Source organism: Calonectris borealis, chromosome 15 (assembly GCF_964195595.1).
Source record: "Calonectris borealis chromosome 15, bCalBor7.hap1.2, whole genome shotgun sequence".
NCBI classification, from domain to species: domain Eukaryota; kingdom Metazoa; phylum Chordata; class Aves; order Procellariiformes; family Procellariidae; genus Calonectris; species Calonectris borealis.
The window spans coordinates 19,990,804-20,015,012 of record NC_134326.1 but is presented as its reverse complement, the minus strand read 5'-3'; the positions used below and the strand labels follow the sequence as shown (position 1 = coordinate 20,015,012).

The 24,209-nt window shown below is 44.3% G+C and overlaps 2 protein-coding genes across 14 annotated transcripts in view; one reads left to right on the top strand and one right to left on the bottom strand.

The window, feature by feature from the left end:
• LOC142088820 (S-phase kinase-associated protein 1) overlaps positions 1-14,898 on the top strand; it is a 43,723-nt gene extending 28,825 nt beyond the window's left edge. For 2 of the 6 annotated variants that reach the window (XM_075164572.1, XM_075164573.1), the window contains exons 2-6: positions 2,179-2,275; positions 4,788-4,861; positions 6,114-6,257; positions 6,942-7,082; positions 7,853-9,107. In XM_075164572.1, coding sequence (XP_075020673.1) covers positions 2,179-2,275; positions 4,788-4,861; positions 6,114-6,257; positions 6,942-7,082; positions 7,853-7,888 — 492 coding nt within the window. In that variant the 3' untranslated portion in view covers positions 7,889-9,107. Of the gene's footprint in view, positions 1-1,028; positions 1,094-1,601; positions 1,787-2,178; positions 2,276-4,787; positions 4,862-6,113; positions 6,258-6,941; positions 7,083-7,852; positions 9,108-12,267; positions 12,443-12,743 lie in introns of those variants that run through there. The other 4 variants (XR_012676017.1, XR_012676018.1, XM_075164576.1 and 1 more) reach the window with 4 other exon arrangements.
• TCF7 (transcription factor 7) overlaps positions 10,658-24,209 on the bottom strand; it is a 74,442-nt gene continuing 60,890 nt past the window's right edge. For 4 of the 8 annotated variants that reach the window (XM_075164566.1, XM_075164563.1, XM_075164567.1 and 1 more), the window contains 2 exons: positions 20,919-20,967; positions 10,658-14,376 (listed from right to left, as the gene is read on the bottom strand). In XM_075164566.1, coding sequence (XP_075020667.1) covers positions 14,213-14,376; positions 20,919-20,967 — 213 coding nt within the window. In that variant the 3' untranslated portion in view covers positions 10,658-14,212. Of the gene's footprint in view, positions 14,514-18,719; positions 18,795-20,918; positions 20,968-24,209 lie in introns of all 8 variants that reach the window. The other 4 variants (XM_075164570.1, XM_075164569.1, XM_075164568.1 and 1 more) reach the window with 4 other exon arrangements.

Sequence of the window (24,209 nt, the reverse complement as noted above, 5' to 3'; positions counted from 1 at the left end):
CATGCAAATTACCGTTGTAATTCAGGTTTGTCTTTTGACAAGCTCCCAACCTGTTTTGCTGTTGTCGAACAGAGCTTTTAGGACTAGTCTGCTTAGTCACCCAACTGAGTTGCTATCCAAGGCCTGTCTATTTCTAGAGCTGTGTTGCAGTTTGCTAAAAGAGTTTTTTTTTCTTCCAGGAGACTGTGCTCTGTGGTATAAAAATAATGAAATTTGGATGAAATCCTGATCTGTTACCCGTGATAAAACAGTAGATTAACTTCATTCTGCCTGATTCAGACTCTTAATGATAACCTAAAGGTCTTGATAAAAGTGGGTTTGGGTGATACAAGGGTCTCAGTGCAAATATTCTTGCCGGGGCTGGAGTCGTTAAGGCAGCATCCCTGTCCTGCTGGCTCCGTTGTGCAGCATTATGTAATCCTAGACAGGAGCTCGGGAAGGCTGGCATCTGAAGCGGGGTTTGTTCTTGAGTGCTCTCAGACAATCACTGCAAGAACAGATGCATTAAATCTGAAATGTATGCCTAGATCACTTTTTTATTTCAGAGCATCGTTGAAACTACCAACTCACAACTATGTTTTAATCAGAATTTTATCTTTGTGTATATGTATATATATGTTTGTATCTTTGGAACAATCATGACCATGTTCCTCCAGAACACCCAACTTAACTAGAAGTAGCACTGTCATATAGGGTTACATGACTGTGTAAACATTAACTAGCTACTCGCTCTGCCAAATGGAAATTAAAGCAATGAGGGCTTCAAGCTGGTGTGAGCTGCTTAATAACGTGCTTTGGCCGGCCTCCATTGGACTGGGTTTCTTGCAGTACTGTCAGGCTCAGCCATACTGATGAGCTACAGGAGGCATTCAAAAAGGGATAGTGCCAGTTTGCTGAAAGTGGTCCAGCTAATTCAATTTTGGTAGTTCAAGTACTACTGTAAGGAACTGGCACGCATAGCTTTTAGGTTTGGTGTGGGACGAACATTGAAAATTAATTGAAATGAATTTGCAATTCTTTGTTTCTAGAGCTTTTCTTTACAGCGCCTTGCAGGCTGTATTTACAGATACATGCTTCAGAGATCTTTAAGCAGGTAACTTGAGGAAAAAAATTGAACTGTTGCAATGGTCTGCTGCTAACAAATATTTTGAGTGGCAAAGGAACTTATTGTAGCACATCCTACTAGTTTGAGAACTGATTTATAAAATTTATGTGGCCAGGCAGTTATGTTTATCATGTCCTTCAAGTCAGTTGATTCAAGTGCAGTGATACCCAAACAGACTTCATGAGTAGTTTCAGGCAGAAGTTGTAACCTACTAGCTGCTGTATCAAGTGCTTTACTTCTGGGTTTGAGTAGTTAAATATCTGGAACGATACATTCTTGTAAAGTTTGATTATTTTCCTGCTAGTGACATCTTTGAAGTCTGCTGCTTCCATTGTAGGTCTTATCACTGTTTGAAAAACTTTGTTAAAATGCGTAGTCATCTTAGTCTTTCCTAATGCTAACAAAGTGCTGGTCTAACTTCCTACTTTATAAGAGTAGTATTGAGTGCTGAAAGCCTTCCTTGTAGTGGTATATTGCTTTTAATCTCTTCAGAAAACCAAACACTTTTCTGAAGGAACGCCTTTGATCCTGAGTAACCTGGTCTGTTTGACTCTGGAGCAAGGGAGGCTGGACTAGACTTTTGCCTAGAGGGGTTCCTTCCAACCTCGATTTTGTGATTCTGTTCCAGAGGCTATCATTTGAAAACTGCTTTTGAGATCTGACTTCATCTGAGTAGTCAAAGTGAGTAGCAATTGTTTGGATTTGAAGACAAGTTGTGTTTTGGAAGTGTTGTTGAAGATTAATTTAGGAGAAAGATAGCTCTAGTGTTGCACTGTAAAAAATGTAAGCATTATTGACTAAAATTTTGTGTATTTTATACTTGCAAATTAAGAAAAAAGTTCTCTTGGTGTTAGGCTTCTTTCTATCAACCCTGGTTTCTTAAGCATGAGGATTAATGAATTTAGGCCTATTGATTCAAGCAGTGAATAATCTGAGCATGCTTTAAGTGGCACTGGGCTGTCTGCTGTTGGTAAGAACCAATATAAATAGTAAAGGTAATGTACATCTTTGAGTCAGCTGAACTTGTAACATTTGCTGAATATTGTGTGGAAATAACTGTCCTTCTCTTGTAGATGCCTTCAATTAAACTGCAGAGTTCAGATGGAGAAATCTTTGAAGTTGATGTTGAAATTGCAAAACAGTCTGTAACTATAAAGACTATGCTGGAAGGTAAGAGTATGAAGGCTGAGGATCGCTAGCTCGTGCAGAGATAGCAGTGTGTTCAAGGAAGCCTCTTGAACAGGAATTGTGACCAAAGGAGACAAACCAGTACTGTGCTGGACAGGATTTCCAGGGCTATGGAGCAGCTTGCTGTCTTATGTCAGAACAGCTGGAACAATTGCTGTTGTAGCTTAAACTGTTTTGGGTGGATGTGCTCTTGCAAAAAGCCTAAAGCTCAGCTCTCTTGTTAAGAGCACTTACAGGGAGGCTAGTAAAATATAAGCACCCCACTGCCTTGTCTACAGCCTACTTCAGTTTTGTAAAAGTTAAGCAAACAGAACATCTAATAATATAAAAAACTAACTTTATTTAATTGTACAAACCGGGCTTACGATGTAAGTATCTTTTAAATGGGGTGGGAGATCATAAGCCAGTGCAATGAAGAAAGAGCTAAAGTGAAACCTATATTGTGAGCTTATGGATGCAGTTAAATTATTTGGGATAAATACTTAGTTCTGATCTCCTGCTGACATAAATTTGAAACAAAAGAACTCGTGGCGGGGGAAGGGAGATCTGCCAGATGGCTAGGATACAGAGCAAACTGTGTCTAATCCCTCTAGTGCAAATCCTCATTGTTTACTGGTGGTTTTTCCAGTTTTTGGGTGTATTCATGAATTAACTTAGAAAATTTTTCTATATTGTAGTTGTAGTTAAAATAATGTTCTTGAGTATAAATCTTTGTCTGATTGTGACACCTTATATTTAAGAACAATAAAAATAAGATTGAAATACTCCAACCATTGAACACTTTCATTCTGTTAGTAAGATGCTGTTGAACATGACTAGCAACGTGAGCAGAAAACATAGCAATCAGTTGGAATACATTAGGGAGCACAGTTCTTCTCAGTTTTTCTCAAGTGTCACTGCTGGTGTTTAGTGACACTTAGGTGTTGATGAAAGGGAAGTTATACGTGGTAAGTGTTGTAAGCTATGCACCATAAACTAGCCTCTTGCTAATCTGGGTGAGAACCAGTCTGCTAGTACAGATGAAATCCTTTTGCAGTACAGAGAGTTAAGCATCCGTTAATAAACAATGTTTTGTGTATCAGGTGCTGCAGCTGAAAGGGGAAGGGCTGAAAGGTGGGGTTGTGTGACCACCGGTGGAGTATCAATTTTCTGATAATAGATGAAATTGCTGATTTGGAGGTGGTGGGGACAAGTTGAGCCGAGTTGACTAAACTTGAGATACTGCTTGAATTATTTCCCCATACCAACAATTTTGGACTGGTTGCTTCTTACACTAGTATCTGTCAGCATGTTCAAAGTATGCATTTGAAGTTTCCATTAATTGGTGAAAATATGCAGTACCCTTTAATGTTAGTATTTTAGTTTCTGAATCTATGAAGTTACTTACTCCAAACAAAAAGTAGTGCTAATTAATATCCTACTAATAATAACAGTAGTTGACTTGCCTAAATACAGAAGTACATGCTATTTTAATTGTGCACAAATTTGATCAGTGATGATGGCGTGATAGTCATCTGTTCTTAAAAATTGAGTTCCTTGGTGATGTAGAATTGGCTCATCTGTGCCTATAATGAGTGAAGGTCTGTGTAGCTGCTCAATTACATAACTAATTACAGGATGTTAATCTTTGACAGCTAGGATGTCATCCAACTGTTAGCATTTGTGTAATAAAAAAAGCGTATTCTCTAATCAAAGATGGCTAGTGTGGTATTTGCTCTGTGTATCAAGTTGAAATTTTAATTATGTTTTTTCTCAATTTTTCTCTCAATTGGTTAATCATATCAAGGGGACAAAGTGACAAACTTTATCCAAATCTACCTTGAGCATGCTGACAAAGTTTTAAAACAAGGCATATGAGAAGCATGTTTTATAAATCTTTTTTGATTGAAGGATTTGTGCTGCTGTCTTAGCATGCAAAATTCTTGAGCTGGTAAAAATCAGTACCAGTGCTTCAGAGGCCAGAACTGGCATCTCTATGGCTACAGTATTTGCTGCTCCTATAGAGGGCAAAACTTGGTCTCTACTTACCCCAGTAGATCTGAATTCTTATTTAACAATAAATTGAATGGGAGATCTCAGTTGGAACACTTGGGTTTAACTTGTGGATTGAACTGTTGAAAGTGATAAAAATACATAAATATTTGTCTTATTCTTCATCATATCCTATTCTCAGAACACTGAACTAGCAAGTTTTGCTCTAACAAGTAACTGAGTGCTTAACCGATGGTTTGTTGATGCTCTCATTTGATGAGGTAGCCTTATTAGCTACCTAGCCTAAACTTGGTATAGCCTGGTATGTATAATGCAGCCATGGCTCCACAAAGCCTCATCGAAGCTTTCTAAAAGCTTCTGACTTCACCAGTTAGAGATCCTTTGCTACCAATCCATTCAGCCTCAGTGTTGTTAAAGTAGTGGAGAATTGGTGAAGCGGCCCAGTTCAGAGAAAAGTAAATGGTTTTGCCTGCCAATTGCTTAGTCATCTTTCCACTTTTAGATTTGGGAATGGATGATGAAGGTGACGATGACCCAGTCCCTCTTCCAAATGTTAATGCAGCTATCTTGAAAAAGGTAAGATGCTGAAAGTGGTAGTGTTGTGTGGCAGTAATGAAATGTGAAATTCATGTTGGAGTTGGGTATTACTATTGTATTAAAAATACTTTCCATGTGCTAGCTACAAGCTTAACTAATTTAAGGTGCATGAACACAGGCATCTAGGGTACCTGGGAACTGGGGTGAGGCTGGCAGGTAGCTAATGGCAGAAGACCTGCGGGGTGACCTTCTGGAACAGCAGCTGGAGGCCAGACAGGCTTCCTAAGGTGTTGAAGTGGTGCTGGACATCTGTACACGCTAGTATTTCACGGTATTTAAGCACTGATTTTAATTGGATTCTGTGAACCGAGGTGGCTGTTATGAGATCCAAATGTTAGGAGAAAGGATTAAGGGACAGGCAGTGGTGAGAGTAACTGGCAGTAGCCATGCCTGGGTGGCAGTTACAGTGCTTAAGAGACACTGTGCACGCTCGGTGGTATTAAATTCAGAAATAGACCACGATTATTGTTGGGTCAGGTGAGAAAAGTGAAAAAGTATGTTGCTGTCTTCTAAGATACTTTTGCTCTGAAGTAGAAAGTGTTGTGCCAAAATAAGCACTGGACTGTTTTGGGGTAAATACAGGGTTAGGAATTATTTCCTAGTGAACATACACATAAATAACTTCAAATTTGTGAATTCTCTCGGGTTGGCAAAATGGAACAGGATTTTACTTGCATTAGCTCCTTACTCCTTTAATTGTCTGGGTGGTGAGATGGTGTTTTTTTAAAAAAAAACAAAACAAAACAAAAAAAAAACAAAAAAACAACAAAAAAAACCCAAACAGACTTGAGAACATGCAAACTTTTTCCAGGTGAACTTTGTACTCTGGTGAACATGTCCTGCTGGTAGCTTCCCCATTGTAGTATTCTGATGAATAAGAATTATGTTTGCAAACAGATTAAACACTGCAAAACAAGGTTTAGGTTTCCGTTGTACAGTTTTATGTGTGTTAGCACAGGGTTTAATAACTTTGTAACATCAGCAGCTGGCTTTTAAGATTGTAAGTAATTAACTAGCTACTGTCTCAGATGGGATTCTTGAAGGCTGTTGTACTTCAGGATTCAGGATCAATTGTTCTAAGATGAAAATATTGGGTAATGGAGCATGTTCATGCAGGATTCTAGTATAAATCTAGAGAAAAAGGTACAGTTCTAAAATGAAATTAAGTTATAGTTGGAGCCTAATGGGAGAATCATTTGGATAAAACTTCTAATATCAAAACCATAATTAGGTGATTCAGTGGTGCACCCATCACAAGGATGATCCACCTCCTCCTGAGGATGATGAGAACAAAGAAAAAAGAACAGATGACATCCCTGTGTGGGATCAAGAGTTTCTGAAAGTAGACCAAGGAACACTTTTTGAACTTATCCTGGTAAGTATGTTCGAGAAGTGTAAAGGCTATGCCTGTGAAGTGCGCTCTGTTTGTGCACAAAGTCTTCATGCTTCTTGAGTAACTTCTTCGTGGGGGGGATGTGGGGAGAGCAGGTAGTCCTGGCAAACTATTGGCTAAATTGTTGAGGATGTTAGAATGCTTGTTAATCTAATGCTGGGCACTAGATTAAACCTGCTCATTTATCAATTACTACAATTTTCTGAGTATGAGGCCCTACAGCTGTCTTTATTCTTGTGGCTCTTGAGTCTTAGTTGAGGGCTTATTACTAGAAAGGGAGTTCTGGAGATCTGCATCCAAATTAAAATCTAGCTTTGACACTTAAAATCTGTACCTTGTGTGGTACTGTGAGCCAACATTACTTGTCTTAGCTAGTTACCAGCACTTCAACACTGAAGATCTCGGATGTTTGCAGGCTTTTGAAAGCCCTTTGTAAAAGGAGGAGCAGGGGGGTGTCTCTCATGATACAAATGACTTTTCCTTCTGTTTGGCAAGCAAGTTTTAGGTACTGTTACTTCAAGGTTCTAGCTAAAAGCTTCTCAAAGTGGAGATGATCTGTTTGCAGTTACAGTACTCTACAATTTCAGTGTAAGCATAACTTTAGTAGTACATCTAGAGAGGCAGAATACTGATATGGAGGCTTTAAATTTGGAAACTCTTCTACAGGCTGCGAATTACTTGGACATCAAAGGTTTGCTTGATGTCACATGCAAGACAGTTGCAAACATGATCAAGGGGAAAACTCCAGAAGAAATTCGCAAGACATTCAATATTAAGAATGATTTCACTGAGGAGGAAGAAGCACAGGTACTTGATCTGGGTTTAATTATAATTTAGCTGTGTTTTTGTGCTGAATTATTGTGTGGTGCTTCATAATTTAATGTGTGATGCAACTGATTTGTTAACAGTAAATGTAAACTAATGCATCAGCTCCTCGTAATTGGGTTGCTACTGGTGCAAGACCTTTCAGTGCTTCCAGTGCTTGCAGCCCATTACTTGAAGAGGTCAAAACAAAGCATATTGACTTCCTGGCTCAAATGTGTGTCTAGTAGGAAAGCATGTAGGACTGCTTGTGGCAGCCTTAGTTTGCTGTTTTGGAGGTGTAGTAAGAATGCTGAAGATGCATGTGGCTAGAAAGGTAAGATGCTTGGATTCCCTTTAATGAACTCATCGGTCTTAGAACTTGAACAACAAACCAACTGAAAAATGGCAGAGTTGGGAAAGATCAGAACAAGATGCCATGTTTAAATACAAAGGCAGTGAATTGTATACTTAGGTTTGTCTTCAGTGCTATGTCATGAAACAAGCAATTTAATCTTAAGCTAGTCCATTTGCTTTACTTGGTGGGAAAAATTCAGTTTTGATCAAATCTAGGCATGAGAAATAAATTTCTTGTTTATACTGGTAAACGGGTCAGTTTGGAAGACTGACTTTATAATTACAAACCCTGCATGAAACATTAAAGCTGCTTCCAAGTTTATGCCTTCCTGCAAGGAGTAATCCTGAATGCATATGGGAATCTACAGCTAACTTCTAGAAGTTCACTGCAACATATTAATAGTAAAATGTTCTTTTAGGTACGTAAAGAAAACCAGTGGTGCGAAGAGAAGTGAAGTATTGTGCCTGACACTCGAACACTGTAAGGATTGTTCCAAATACTAGTTGCACTGCTCTGTTCATAATTGTTAATATTAGACAAATGCAGCAGCAAATTAAGTTGTGTTAGCAGGATATTGTTCCCTTTGCATGTGTAGTGGTTTTTTTTGAGTACAAATTTAAATCTTCTGAGTTTCTACTAGTGTAATTGGATGTCTTTTTACTTTACTCTGCAATGAATAAAACTGAACTAAGTGTGGATTCTGTATGGAAAGTAGCACTTAAGGCTGTCATTTTCATTACACTTCTAAACTGTTCAAGTCCAGTTACAGTCCATTGTAAATAAAACCTATGACTTCCTCCTCAAGAAGAACAAAACAGTTGTATTTACAGGGTATTGATAGCTTCAGAAAGAAAAACAAACTAGAATGTGTCTTGGGGAACTAGTTAAAGTAAAAAAAGTTACTGGATTTCTTCCAAAAACATTGTGGGGAAAATTAGTGTTACTTAAAGCTATATAACTTTCAAGATGGTTCTTGTCCTGCATTTAAAAAAAAAAAAGAAATATTTGACCACTTGCCTGTCCTGTTAGTCTTGCCTTATAGACTAGTGAACAATGTGATCTAGAACTAAGCAAGCTCCTGACAGTTAAATTTGAATACTTCAACCATGTCTTGAAGACCTGCCTCTCGCTGGTAGCAAATGAAAAGTGGGTTGCTTTATGCACAGGATGGGTGTTTTTTATATGTTACTGTTAAAAGTGGAATGCAGGTTTGACCAAAAATGACTGACATTACCAAAGTTAATATTATTGACCTGTGCATGCCATTAGAGGCTCATTTTTAGGCAATTTTAACGGCCCTTGTGATGTAACTCTTTAAAACATGGTTTCATGTGTCCACAGGAAATCTTATGCCTCTGTATGTGATACTTCAGCTTGTAGAGACTTAATTATTGCATACAAAGCTAATGCAATATCAAGCTTAACTTCTTTGGACAAAGCCACTTGCAACTAGTTAAACAGTAACTGGTTTTCTGATTTTTATTTTTTTTTTTACAGTTCCCTTATAGGGAGTAGGGGATGGTTGTGTGGTAGATCTTGAGGTGTGCTCTTAGTTTGTATTGCATTCCATTCTCTGTATAAACCTTAGAGTAGGATGAACCTTAATAAACATACTTATCTCACTTTAAATATCAGTGTTTCACTTCTGAATTAATAAAGGGCTTTTAAACTTTTGTTTGCAAATGGTTCTAGTTATTTGAAACTAGGCAATCTTACTGTCACTGAGTGTACAAATAACAGTACTGAGGGAGTGGTTAATTTAAAATAAAACGATGTAAAGATTTGTTAAATGACCAGGAAGCCACTAGTTGGACACAGTGGGCAACTTCTCAAATTAAGTCAGAAGTTAAATAGCAAGCAATCCAGATGGATATATTTTTTGATGGCTTACCAGCTTTTAGGTAATCTTTGATGTAACCATTAATGAAAGCATTCATAACTTGCTCTAAGGCAGCATTCAAACCCATGCTTTGGATCCAGCTGCTGCTCACATCTGCTTCTTCATGAGGTTGCTGGGCCTGCCTCTGTGCTGGTGTGCATATTATATGGGCATATTATAGATACTATATTGTCAGTGGGCATAAAATACTCCAGTGCTAGACTTGGACATGATGAAGCCTTTCCAGCATCCTGTATTGCAAACAACAGACCTTGGTTTAAAGGTGCTACTAGAGAAAATCTTCTGATGAGAATTCTTTCTGTGACTATGTTTGTAGTTTAATATTCAGCTTACCCTGGATTCTTACAAGAAATAAATCCATCTGTGTGTGAAGCTAGTGTTCCAGAATATGCTAGTTCGTCCCTGGAGTGCTGTGTTGCTAATATAGAAGCCTATACTGTATTTGTGGTCAATGGCAGGAGCCTGTGTAAATACCTTTAGGTGCTCATCATCAGACTAGCATCTATGTTTGGTAGCAGCCACTGCCTCACACGATGCCTCACTATGCCGTAGGATGAGGAAGAGACAAAGACACATGGGTTGTCTCCCTCATTACCTTGCTTCTTTGTTTGCCATACCTGCATAAAACACCCCGGGGATCCTGCGGTAAGACTTGCTAATTATTAGAGCAGCTTGCCTAAAACACAACCCTTGGTGGTCAAATGCTGTAATGCTGGAGCTTCTGCTGGAGCTCCAGGGTTGTGCCGGTTGGCTGTTGATACTGATGCAAGTGTGGGGGTTCAGCATAGCAGCCCGCGGAAGAAAGGGCTAGTCTGGGTGCTCAAAGCATTGTACAGCTTTGACACATTTCAATATTCTTAGCAGTCCTGGTAGTTAGGATTCCATACAACTTATTTTCTCTAATTGAAATTCCCCTGTAGTACTGTTCCAGCTGTGTACTTCGAAATTCTTGAGAGGGAGAGACTGTCCAATTTCCCGCTGTTAAACTTTGTTGCTGTTTAACTTGTATGGTGCTGCCTTAACCTTTTTTTAAGTCATGGCATGATCAGGGATAGCTCTTCCTGGCTAAAGTGATTAAGTGTGGGGGTAGGGAAGGCAAGGTGTCAGTAGAGATTGGAGGAGGAGGTATTTTTCCTTAGTCTTGGTTTACTATTTACTTAGTCTTACCTATTAAAGACTATTGGAAATTATTCTGAAAACTGTTCATACACACAAATGCTGAAGGAGGGAAAAAAAACCAAACCAAAAAAAAAACCAGGAATCCTCTTGAATTCTAAGAAATAGTTATTTGACAGTTTGATAGTATTATAACTTCCAGTGGCCTATTTTGAATAGCCAGTCTGGCAATTACTTTATTTATAAAGCTATAAACATATTTTGAACATAAAAGCCAAAAAATACAAACTCAATGAAGTAAAAAAATTACAACAAATGATGGATAGTCATTGGACAAATGAAAGTACAGCTGCAAAACATTTATCCCTGCTACATACATACAGTGGTTTTACTTGGTTTAATGAAGTGGTACTTCCATGACTTCTACATTCAAACTGATTCCAGGAATTCAAATATGTATTTCAGGAAGAGTTGAAATTGCTGTAAAAGAACTAAAAAAAAAAATTCTTGTTGCGATAAAAACTTAAGGGCAAAGATTTCCTTCTATTAAAAAAGAGTATTAACACAAAATAGTAACACTTCATATAGTATTTCTAAAGACACTTTTTTGGTATTAATGAAAGTAACCTTGTTTTGGCATTGGTTATCAGCCATAGGGCATGTAACAAAAGTTGGTCGTGCTTGCTGTTTTGTCTCAGAAATAGGCAGCTTGAAGTTCTCTTATCTCGTGTGTTGGGGGGGGGAGAAAACAAAAAGATTACATTTTCTCAGTTCCAGCAGTATAAACTGACGGTGTTACAGTATACGAAGCGGATATTCTGAGTTTGTACTGCGGTAGCTGAAAGCACAGGGTAAGGTCTGGCTATAGACCTGTACGTGTGGAGCAGAGCGCAGGGTCAGAACGACGCTGTGTCAGAAAACGGGTGTAACTGCTCCAGCTCTGTGCCTGTGGAAATGCTTCCGTGCCAGGAACGCACGAGGAAAGGCTCCCGGAGAGGGGGGCAGTAGGTTTCACTAAGGAGATTTTGCAGGAGTTGGATGGAATAACGAGAGGCGGCTGTGATACAGACGGGCCTTTTGCCGGCCCGTGTGCCCCGAACCAAGGCAGGCATCCACATCACTGTGGAGGGGCCAAAGTAGCCTTGAAATAAACGGGTGAAAGTCCCGGTGAGTTCTGAAATGAGTGACGGCTGCTCTGTACGCTAGTACTGGTTGGTCCTTGGTCAGGACAGGCAGTTTAATACTGTTCAGGACTTTCCCCTAAATTTCCTCTGGTGTTATTTAGACGCATCTGCTTTTTCTTTTCTACCTGCCTTTGCTTTGCTGCTGAGTTCTATCTTTCATCCAACCACAAAATACCGATCGGGTGTTACGTTATGCCAGCTTTACACCCAGTGTTGAGTTAGCTAGGCCACTGCGGCTGATTTGTCATCTGTGGCGTTTACAGTAGCTGACACTGCTACAGCACCTTACATCAGAGGGTCTCAGAGTGACAAATGGTGAGCTGAGACAGTTGGTTTTTTAAGCAATTTTTTTGGTTTTTTTTTTAATCAAGTGATAAAAAGAGACTATGTCAGATCTGGGAAGAGTCTGCTGAGTTCCTCTGTTCAGCACTGGAGCATGCTGTTGTCTAAGCTTGCTAAAATAATTTAAAAATGAGCAGACTGCATATTGATCTAGTGCTATGTAATTAACCCTCTGAGTGCAGTAAGTACAGGATTAAGTGTACAGGTGGCAGTCGGTTCAGGTAATGCTACTTCTCTAAGGGTTAAAATGATTCTTTCAAACTTTAAAATGACTCTTTTCAAACTTTTCAGGTTTGTGCACGTAGCTTTCATTCAGTGCTTCTGAAGTTACATATACACAGGAGAGGAATAAAGCAATAGGTTTAGATCTTCTATACTAAAACTGGAATTAAAAAATCTACACTACTGTAAGCAAAAGTACCTAAATAAAAGGAATAAACCCAAAGCTGCTCTACAGACTAATCAAGTTGGTTTGTTTTTTTTTTTTTAAATTTTCAATCTTTGAGGCATAAACTTGTTTAAAAAGTTATGTTTAGTCCAATGTAAAAAATTAGGGTTTGTGGTTTTGCGTTAAGAAAAAAATATAAAAATATTTTGTACATTATAAAGGTCATCTTAAATTTCTTGCAGTTCTACAATAATATTACTACATAATTTGTATTCAGTACTCTAAAACCTATTCTGTAAAGTAGAAAAAAATAGACCCCCCTCTCCCTCCGTGTGGTGTTATTTTTCTCTTCAGCAGTCTAGAATATATTTCTTTCAAGCAGGAAAAAATCTGCACTGGCCTAGATTGTGGTCTCTGTGAGAAGTCTGTAAACCTGAAGTAAATCAAGAACTGGGATTAATCTGGGATTTACATCGGTTCAGGGAGATCACAATCTGTCCACAGTGTTTTTTGTTTATCAAGCTCAAAATATAAATAAAATACCAGAAACTGGTAAATGTTTCCAAGCTGGAGAGAATAAATTAACATTTGGCATTGTCATGGGGGTGGAGGGAGGATCTTTTGGAAAAAGCTAGAATAAGGTTTTTTAAAAAGTTACACACCAAATAATGAAAAAAAGGGTTCGATCTTGCTGAGGGTACGTGCAGACGGGTGCCTGAAGCGAAGAGCAGGGTAGTGTGCCGTTCTGCTGCCAGACTGCCCTGGGGAAGGGGGGAGCCGCGCGTGGTGGCAGAGCTCGCGCCTCTCCTCCACCCCGTCCGCTCAGCAGAAGGCGGCTTGTGGGGACAGCGCGGTCCCCTGCCTTGGGTCCGCCTGCCAGGGCTGCGGGCGCCCTGCACGGCCTGCCCGCCCCTGCCGGGGTGCGGAGTTAGGTCAAGGCCGTAGTAGCAAACTGATTTTTGAGGCTTTGCCCAAAAGATGAGATTTCTGGCCATCCACGTCTGCAGTGGACAATTCCTAACAGCAAGGGAGACCCTGCACCTGACTGATGCAGCGAGCAATCGACCGTCAGACCTTCCAGCGGCCGGTCCAAGCTCCTTTTCCCGTCCGGTTAGTGCTCCCTTTGCCTCTGCCATGCTGTACGCTCGCGGAACGGGACGTGTCTGCACAGAGACCTGTTACCTGTAAACAATATCTTCCTGTTCTCAAACAAGAAGTTTAAAAAATTCACCTTGTTGCGTTAAATATTTCATTTCTCTGTCATCCGGTCAGATCAGAAAGCTAGCATCGCTACATTTAATTTCCAGACATAAGGGCTTTTAAAAAATGCTCCTATTCCAGCTTTTCCAGCTCCACGGTATAACGGCTATGAGAGATCTGTGAGTGAGTGACTATACTTTAAAGCAGCTCGGAAGGCAGGGAGTGGAAGCCAGTGTTAGATTGATAGCACCTACCATCTACTGCAGCAAGCTGGGGAGTTCGTCTCTGCTTTCTACCATACTTGAAGATAATGCAGTAAAAAAAAACAAAGAAAAACCCCAAATAAACAAAAAAGCAGCACAGGGCAGGGACAAAAGGCTTGTTTACTCATCAGCACTTTAAATTTTGGCAAGTACTTATTTTTTATCTTTTTTTTGAAATCACTTTTCTATCTTTAACACCACCCCCCCAAAAAAAACCCAAATGAGTTTTCCAGCATCCTTAAGTCATCCTGTTGCCTAACTTTGCACGTTTTACGGTGAGATGGGGAATTTGGATGGGCTTCTGGTCCTTTTCAATGGGCAGCGAAACCAGGTGGGAGACAGCGAAGCGCCCACTGTCCCGGCCAACGCGGTTGGGCGCCTGGGACTATGTCCCCGTGGAGGCCACGCCGAACGCTGGGGACTCCGTGGGCGCAGAAGAGCACCTGGTGGTCAGTCTGGAGGAGCAGGTGGCGGTTTGGAGGTGAGCGGAGTCGGGGAAGGGGTCAGGCTGTTCTCTGTGTGCGGAGTCAGCGGGGGCTGCAAGCTTGTCTGAAGGAAAAGCAGAGGAGATGCATTGGAGTGCGTCCAGAGGAGAGGGAGGGGAGTCTATAGCACTTCCATCGGAAGAAACTGGGCTGGCACAGCGTCCTTCTCCTTGTAAGTACCGAATGCACTTCTTTTTCCTCCTAAGAACAGTGGAGAGAGTTAGCTGTGAATAAAGCGTGAGTTCACGGTCATACACAAGACGTACGCCAAGCAAGCCGGGGGCACGCAGCCGGCGGGGGATTCGCGGCCCCCCCGTTCACCGCGGCCCCCGGCCGGCCCCTGCCTTCTCCCCGGCCGGGGCTCGCCCTCGCCCGCGGGGCGACTGCGCCGGGGCCGGGCAGCGGCCGGTGGCTGCGGCCCCGCTGTGCTGCGCGGCGACCGCCAGGCGGCGCCGTAACGGCAGCTGGAGGCGGCGGCCGCTGCTGCAAGAGCGCGGGGTTCAAATGGAACGGCTTCGCCCACGACATGCGGAGGGGAGCCAACAAACAGTAACAAACATCAAAAAACAGGAACAAAAGTCAAAACAGGAACAAAAGTCAAAACTAATAAAAATCAAAACAATAATAAAAATCAAACCAATAACAAAAATCAAACCAATAACAAAAATCAAACCAATAACAAAAATCAAACCAATAACAAAAATCAAACCAATAACAAAAATCAAACCAATAACAAAAATCAAAACAATAACAAAAATCAAACCAATAACAAAAATCAAAACAAGGACATCATTTCTCACCAGCCCAGCACTAATGCCACCACGCAGGCTTCTTTCCTTCTGGGGGGGCTGAGCGGGGCGAACGTGCTCTCACTGAGTTCAAGACTAAAATGTCCGTCCCCCCGATGCATAAGCCCACACCCGCCTGCCGCAGCGCACACGGGACGTGTGTGTGTGTGGTGTTACGGGGTTGTTGGCTGACATGCCACGGCACGGGGCCACCGTGCAGGCAGGTGCCTGGCAGACGGCCGGCCCTGGGCTGTGTCCGCTCGGACAGGGTGCGGGGCACGCGGCATCGCTGTGGTCAGGAGTGCCAGGTCGTGCACTGCCAGGACACTGCCCTCCGCGCCACTTCTGGCTTTTCTCCTAAGGCAACGCAAGTCAGCCCAAACTCTTAAGGTCTTAAGAGCGTGTTTGCCTGTGGCCCGTTTCCTAGCACTTTCCTCGACTTGTGCACCATGTATCATCTAGTTAGCTCTTCTTACTGCAGCAAAAGCCTCTGATCTCAGCCATCTCTGCATCTCAAAATGCTTTACATTCTTTCCCGACTCAGTGACACAGCTGAGTTGAAAGTACTCAACAGAGGTTCAGGAAGAGGGAAGAAAATGGCCTGGGGCCGTCTGGAGGAAGACACGGTCCGACGCTGTCTGAGATCCTGCTTTGTACGTTAGACTAGTCCTGAGCCCTTCAGAAGACTTGTTGGTCTTTGGAGGGTAGATCATCTTTTAAACTGCTGACTAAGCTAAGGAAAAAAATAGCCCTGACAGCGCTACCATTCACACTTCAGCCCGTGGGCAGGAAACGTTTGCTGTGAGCTCTCCCTTCGGCAGCAGAGGTGCAAGTACAAAATGCAACATAGGCAGATACTGGAGAGAAAGATTAGGCAGAAGAAAGACCTGAATGAACCTGCAACTGTGAAAGACTCAGTTCCACACTTCCTTTCTGTGGAGCGTGACAAATAGAGCTCATCAGCTGGGGACAATTTACTCACTAAAAGGGTTTTTCACAGAAAAATACCCCATGGGTGGCAGCTCTCCTCCCCTAGCCCCGTTTTTCTAGTAAGAAGCCTGCTGGAACCAGGAAGATCCCAAAGACACCAGCACCTGGGGAGCAGGGACCAGCCTCCCTTCATCCCCCCTGCAGACAATATTCAGGTTCCCCACTTGTTCATATGTTATGATTTGGGGGGGGTCTCAAAAATACAAATCCTACAACATCCTTGCTGTAACTGGATTTGGGCGTGATCTCTCCATATCCCTTGACAATTCTGCTGTTTAGTATCAAAACCAGGAATATTTAGCCTGAGTTCCAGTTGTCATCTCATATGCCCAGATTACTTTAACCACTCCTGGCTAGCCAGAGTCAGTCCCTCGCACTGTCTCGTGTTGTCTTGACATACTCTGTGTTGAGCTGGTTTTCCTTCTCTTTGTGTGACAGATCCCTCATTCACCTGCTATGGGTCCTCGAGCATCTCAGTATAGTTTTAAACAAAAGAGCTCTTGAGATGTCACCTTAATAGTAGCGAGAGAACAATTCCTCTGCTGGAGATGGTATTAATGACTTTACAGCTAAAACAGCTAAAAGAACATATTCCTCCCGCCCAGCTCCCTGCCTCGGCTGTCTCATTTGAGGAAAACAGATCAAATGGAGAACTTGCTAATGCGGGCACACACCTTTCTTTGATCTTACTAATGAAAAACTAGACAGTGTTAGAATATGCATTAACTAGCCCAGTATTAAACATGACTTTGCACTGGATGTGAACAAGAGAAGTGCTATTACTGCTGTCAGTGTCATCGTTAGCTGTGGTGACCCAATTAATGCGATATGAAACACGACAGCCCTGCTGAACTGAATATTTAACTCGGAGGTTATTTTACACGGGCTGTAATTTCCCAGAGCAGAGAAGCCCGAGGAGACGCTGTATTTCCCATGGACATCTCGGGAGTAGCTGCAGGATGGGGAGTTGCAATGACCTGTTTAAGACGATACAAATCTATCACTGATTCGGTTTAAAATAACGGGGAAAAAAGCAGACCTGATACTACAGATTGCTGATAACGAACCGGTTAGTGTGCTACAGTGGATGTGGCTATTACACAGCTAAAGGGATTTATCCCTCTCCCTTTAGGAACTGCAGCACCCTGGAGCGGTTTGCCCGGGGTGAGGGGACGAAAGCTCTAGAGTAGAACACCCAGTTTTAACCAGTTAACCTCTCCTGTGGAGTGGAAATCCTCCGGTGGAAGTTGCTCTCCGCAGGTGACCAGAGCACGTACGACAGGAGCCCTTGAGCCGGCAGCAGCACATTAGTATGGGGAATTGCAGAACAGCTGTGACTAACCAGGGTTTGAGAGGCAAAGGTTAAAAAATAAAAGCATGCTAAGGTCTCCGAGCACTTCAGCAGCCTGTGTTAATCGGGAAGCAGTGCAGAGGAGAAGCTGAATTAAGAAAGTTCAAATGAAGGCAGAGTGAAGTTGGAGGAACTGCCCGCAGAGCTGCAGCCGTGCCCTGCGCTGCGGTACGGGGCTCTCAGCTCGGTGGCATTGCTGTGGGAGTGAGGGGGGTCACAAAAACCCCTCTCTGGACATTCACAGTAAAGTATTAATCGGACATTAAGGGAGCTCTATCCAGATTCTTAATCAGTTAAAAAATGGTGCTTGATGCCATCACCCAGCGTGTAAAGGCGAGCGGGGAGGTTTGCTGTTGCGCAGCACCCCGAGGTGCAGGACGCGGCTGCAGGAGGGCAGCTCGCCCCGGGCTCAGCCGCAGGGACCGGGGCTCCCGCCGCTGCCGCTCGGGCTGCCAGCGAGGTCAGTGGCCAAGCACCGTCCGGACACCGCAGGGCTGCGCTCTGGGGCTCCCATTTGGGTAGACTAAGTGATTTTAGTCACTTTAAGCTGCAGTAAGCACATTAAGCCATACTTTACTTCCAGCTTTTGCTAGAGTCCTCAATGCATTGGTATATAAATACGCTATCAATCGTAGACTTCTGTCCGGGCTGGAGCCTCTCCACGCTTCCACGCCCAGGTCCAGAAGCCCCCCAGGAGCTTTTTCTGCCTGGCTGCATTTGCAGACCCCCTGAGCCAGGTAGCACTTGGTTCATGCACTGAGCTTTACTATCGCCTGGCCGTGCCCATTCCCCAGAAGCCCGAGCACAGGGCGCTTGCAAACTGTCTCACTGCTTGAGGCTCTCCCACCCCACGGTGGGCACTGCACAACTTCAGGGCCAAGAAGAGGTGGATCTCAAAATACATGGTTAGCCCCAGTATAAACAGGAAAAATAAACACATTAACTACTCACTGCTGGCCCTAGGGTGCTATTTATGCATAGGAAATCTCTAACAGGGGAAAAAAGCCCCGCATGAGCGTCACAGAGGTCTTCACCCTGGAAATAGGCTTTTAACACCAGGGAAGTCTCTCAGCCAAGGAACGCGTACGGTGTTACACCAAACCCGGGTTCAGCCGGACCCTCGCAGCTCAGACAACGACTCCTGACGATGCCCAGAGCAAACCCCATCCCCGCCTGGCCGGAGCAGCCCTCGCCGGCGCTGGGACGGCTGCAGCAGCACGCACGGAGCCGAACCCGCTCGCCCAGGAGCACCCCAGCAGCGAGGAGATGCTGATACACACCTGCACGGGCCGCACCAGTCCGTTTGTTGGTTGAGGCCAAAGCGAGCTCTGCATTTCTTAGGAGAGGCAGGATCTGAACACAGAAGCATGCGTGGCGCAGAATGGGCAAGGCAGAGGCACAAAGAGGAGGAGGAGCAGGAGGAAGAAAAGAGGCAACATCATTTTAGCCACTTTAACACACGACTAACAGACTACAATCCAATTTTTTTTCTGCAACAGACCAGTGCCGGCACCACCTCTCCTGGAAAAAAGTGATCGTTAGGCAAATATCAGTGATCACTGCTGGCAGCTGGAGAAGAAGGAGGTTTGGGAAACGGCCTCAGCTGCGGGCAATATGGACAATTACAGGGAAATTCACAGCTCTTTGAATTTCTTAAGTTTGGAAAGGCTGCCAAATCCCAGAGGTGCTGCCTGCCTCCCGTGTCTGCATCCTTACCTGCTCCCTGCCTTTCCGGCAGCGACTAAACGGGGCTGCCGGCGAGCTCGGAAAAGAAGAGGAGGAAACGTTGCAGAAGCAGGCTGAAAGCAGAGTTAGCACCAAGGAGACCCAGGCCCGGGTTATTCTACGCTGCCCCCCGCCATTCCCCTTCCAGTTTTCACGGAAAAGCTATTCTCCGTGGCCTTTCCTAAAATGTTGCAGTTTTGCCATATAATTATGGGACTCATTAGGGTGAAGCCCTGTTTGCTTTCAGGCACATCGTGTTTTTCCTCTAGTGCTATAAATGGGATTTGAACAGCACATTTCTGTGCTGGATTCACGCTCCCTCTTTCAGCCACCACCAGTGTCTCCTGTTGTGTACGACCAGCAGTTGGTTTTCAGTCCGTAACGGGTGAAATTATCACACATATGGATATATAAATGTCTCTATACACTACATAAAAGCCTAAAAGCTTGTATTCCCCTTATGAGTCTAGGCACTGAATGAGATCAACAGTGTTAACTAAACTGAAGATATTACTGGGACACAGTCATGGAATTGCTTTTTATGGACAATTCAAAGAGGTCATCCAACAGCAATTCACTAAATTAATGAGATAATTGAACTTTATGAATTAATGCAGGCTGCAGCATTCTGGTTGCATGGATGTGCAATCCACAGCAATAACACCAGAGCTGGACGCCCATGTCCCAACCAACAACTGAACCGCCCAGATGCCGCCAGCTGTGCACCTTGGGGTCCCCAAAAGGTGCGACAGGTCTTTGCATCCCCCGGCAGTGTGAAAGCCCAGGAGAGCAACGGGCTGACCTGGCACACCCCCAGGGAGCACTTCTGAGGGAGAGAGAACTAGTGTTTTGCTTAGAAAGCCAACAGCCTATCATCTGGCCGACTTAATTTTATCCAAAAGGAAGTGAAAGCAATGAGCAGTAATGAACTGGGAGGTTGCAGAGTGGGAAAACTTCTGTTTAAGTCTATAGGCAAGAGGCAATCACAGAATGGACATACTGGAAGAAACAGAACGTCTAACTTCATGTATATGTGATGCCGTGGTGGGCAAGGGCAGTCTCTCGATGCTTTATAGTGAATATTTACTGGAACAGATATTATTTGTTCCTGATATGGCAGACACGCCTCAGAAACCAGCATGGGAATGGTTGATGGGATGTGTGATGTGAACACATCCCTTGGATAACGGGAATGTGCGTGTCGCCAGCCGAAATCTGTCAAGGGCCTTTTCCGATAAACAGTGCGGTGCAGGGAAGCGCCTGATACTGGTTTTTAGTATGCCTTTCCTTGAACTCTAGGTTACTTTGAAATGAAAATCAAATTTGGGGTAGTCCCACGGGTGTTCTTCAATCCTGTCACTGCAATTAGTCCCACATGCAATATTGATGCATTTGAGAGGAGTTTTCTTTTATTAATGGTATCTGTAGGGCTGATGGGGACAGTCACCCTGGATGTTTTGAATAGATTAAGTTTAGTGATAGTTTATATGAAGTTATGCACTTGCCAAAATCTAATCTTTTCAGTTTTCACGAACTACCCATGTTCTAATTCAAACGTATCTATGAAAAAGTCACAGAAATGTTAATTTACCGCATCTTTAAAAAAAAAAAAAAGTGTATTTCTTTTTAGTTAAGCTCAGGAGAATAAAAGAAAACACGGTAAAACATGACAACTGCTTCAGATTATCCCCTCTGAGCAGAAATGAAGGGACGGCCACCGAGGCGCACGCGCGGCGGCACAGCCGCATTTACCTGAGTTGGAATCTTGCTGCTTTTCCCGTGTTCGTCTCTTCTTTTTCCCCTAGGAAATCAAAGGAAAGGCCGTTAGTCGGTGCTCCCAGGAGACCGAGGGTGCTGCGCAGGGTTTTCGGGGCTGGATTGGGCCGGCGGGGAAGGCTGCTGCTGCCCAGGCGAGCGGCCAGGTCCTCGGCCGCACACAGCCGCGGTGCCGCCGGCTCTGCCCGTTCCAGCGCGAGACGAACTGGGAATCACTGCAAGGGGACCTGCTCAGGTTTATCTAGGTGGACATCCCTTTCCTTTCCCCAGCTGCCCAGCGCTCCAGAAAAGAAACCCAGGAGGAACTCTCACAGCCACCACCCCAAGCTGTGTTTGCACACATATCGACAGGCCATGTACCTTTTCTCGGGAATAACCCCTCATTTCCAGTACCCCCCGATCCAGCACCACTGGCATTTTGACTCATCCCAAAACCACTCTGCATGAGATCCGCACGTACGCAGAAACAGCGACAGAAGCTCGGAGGAGACGGCGGCCGCATCCCTGCTACCACCCCCTGCGTCTGCTGCACCTTCTTCCCAACATGCTGCTGCCCTGCTCTGTTTTATGAGTCCACGACCATGCTACAAACGCAGCTGAGACCTTAATTTACACTGCAGGCTGCGTAAGAAGGCGCAAGAGAAAACATTAGTGGATGCAAAACAACTATAATAAACCCAGCGCCTGTGCCTGCGCTGCTCAGCACCTCTGCCAACTCCTGCCAGTCTTCCTCGGTCCACCCTGATGCGTCTTGCCTGGGAATCCTACCCATTATCACTTTAATTAATTAACAGATAATTTAATTAATAGATTTAACTAGTTTAATAGAATTAAACAAGATTTACTGCATGCAATGGAGGCAGTACGATCAAAACCCGATCCTCCTATTCTTATTCCTCTTCCCTCTTTATGTTTCTAAAAAGCACTTGGCCCATTTTAGCACCTTCCCCATTTCCAATATGCGCTTTAATGTGGTGCCTTACGCCTGAACAGAAGTTGCTCTGTAACGTGTTACCTGCAGGAGCATCCCTGATTTCAAATGGGAAAGAAAGTTTTAGGAAATCCCCAGAAATTTATTTTTAAATAATACTTATCTATTTCAGTGCTTTTGCAGCTCTGGACCTATCTCTCATTCTTCTGTTTTCTTCCCTGACTAACAAGAAACCCCAATTTTATCCCCAAACTCTCTGATCCACAATACGCAACAACTGCCCTCATCTCCTAATGAGCTTATTAACGAGGGCACAGCGGCGCAGGAGCAAATCTGGCTTGTGTGGAGCAGGCAGCTCACAGGGCTGCCTTTGACCCGCGACTTTTTATATGACTTCTTGTGGTTTGAGTGAAGGTGGAACGCTCCGAGCTGCGGTAAGCTTTTTCTTCGGTGTGGGAGCAACTGTATTTCCTGCTCAATATCCGCATCATGTGCTGCAGAAGTGACCCACATTCCTCCTCCTCCTCCTCCTCCTCCCTGCTCAAGCTCCGGAGAGAAAAGCATCTCTCGCAACAACCACAAGACCCGAACCAGCTGCTTGCCGGTGCTGGGCAAGCCAATGTGCGCCTTCGGAGCCCGCTAGCCACGGAGGGAAAACTCTTTTGGAGCGAGAAACCAGCCCTTGCCAAGATGAAGGATGCTATGGAATTGAGATTTCCAGGGAGGATGCGCTGGGTCTTGGAGGAAGACGGTGCCTTGCTCTCAGTGATTCTGCTGCCCTCCGGATGCTGATGCTCTCCAGATGCTGCCGCCCTCCGGAGACGCCCTTAGAGAAACCGGTTTCTCTAAGGGCGTCTCCGGAGGGCGGCAGCATCCAGCACTGATCCTGCAAAGCTGCGTATGGATGCTGAGCTCCTGGTCTGTGCTTGCAAGGAGGCAGGGATATCTGTACTGCTCGGGGGCTTCCCGTAACCTCTGCTTTTTCTGCATTCTCTCTGCCCTCTGTTTTTTTGTTTTTTTTGGGTGGTTTTGGTCTGTTTAAGGGTGTTTTCTTGCCCTCGGTGGAGTTTGAGCTTTCTGGAAGGAGGGCTCAGGTCAGGGTGGGCTGGATGGGTGCTCGCTGTGCGGCTCCCAGGGGAAAGAAAACGGCTAAGAGGGAAATGTCGGAGCCTTAGATCAAAGGGCAGAGCCCTAGAGTGGATGGACGGACATCTGAAGACTTACGTGTGCTCTGCTTCAGGTCTCTAATGAGCTCGTTAGGCATATAAGATCAAAACAGTTGAGAAAGCCACTAGAAAAGACCCAGAGTGTATCCCGTGCTTCTGGGGCACTGCTACACCTATGCGACCTCGTTTAACACGGTGCTGCTGAAGTGATTAATATAGCTAAGAGGAAATGAATTTTTTTTTTAAGAGTAACCTTTAAATGTTCCATGGCATAGCCTGGAGGCTTCCCAAGTGCTGGCCCTACCACCTCGAGCCGTGAAGCAGCTTTGTCCCTCCGGCCAGCCCAGGAGCTGCCGCTGCTTCTCCCCGGGGAGCCCCGGCCGTGCCAGCGTGGCTGGTCCACCGCAGCCCCCTCCAAAAGGAGCCACTGTTATAGATTTAGAGTCAAGTCGGCTCTCTATAAAAACCAAACGCAGTTTTTTCTCGGCTCACGCCTCGGGGATCGGTTTGGCATTGATTGCTGCGGCAATGTACCTTGCTACAGCTAAAACTGGGGAAGACCAAGGCTGGAGCTTCCCTTCTTCCCCTTGTACACAGGGAAAGCTCTTCTGGCTGCGGGAACGCACGATCCCCACACTCAGCATGTTTCAGGGCCCTCTATACTAGTTAATTTTTATTGCTGAGAACCACCGCTATTTGCAGCATGGCTCAGCTGCTCCATTCAGCAGCCACTGCCTGGTTTGGGGGACTTTTTTCAATCTGGAAAGGGTTTTTTTTTCCCCTAACAGCAACCTTGGTTGGGAAACAGACTCGCCAAAGAGCTGAGTTGAGCTCGCGAGCTCACAGAGCGAGCAGCGCTGTCGTCTGCATTTGCTCAAACTGCATTTGAATACTTTGAACGTGGTGTGCTTGATTTGGTCAGGGTGGTCCTCAAATACTGATCGGTCAGGGTGGGATCAACGTCCCTGAGGGACAGACAGAAACTCGGTGACTGTCATCCTGCGAGCGCCACTTATGTGCCCTGCAATACACAGGGCTGCTGCTTGGGATGCAACCCCACGGAGGGCCCGAAATCGGACCTGAACAGCCTGCAAGACCGAGGTTTGCACTACAACTCATACAAAGCAGCTTACACTTCCCTATTTTGCCTTTTTAAAAATTATTTCCCCT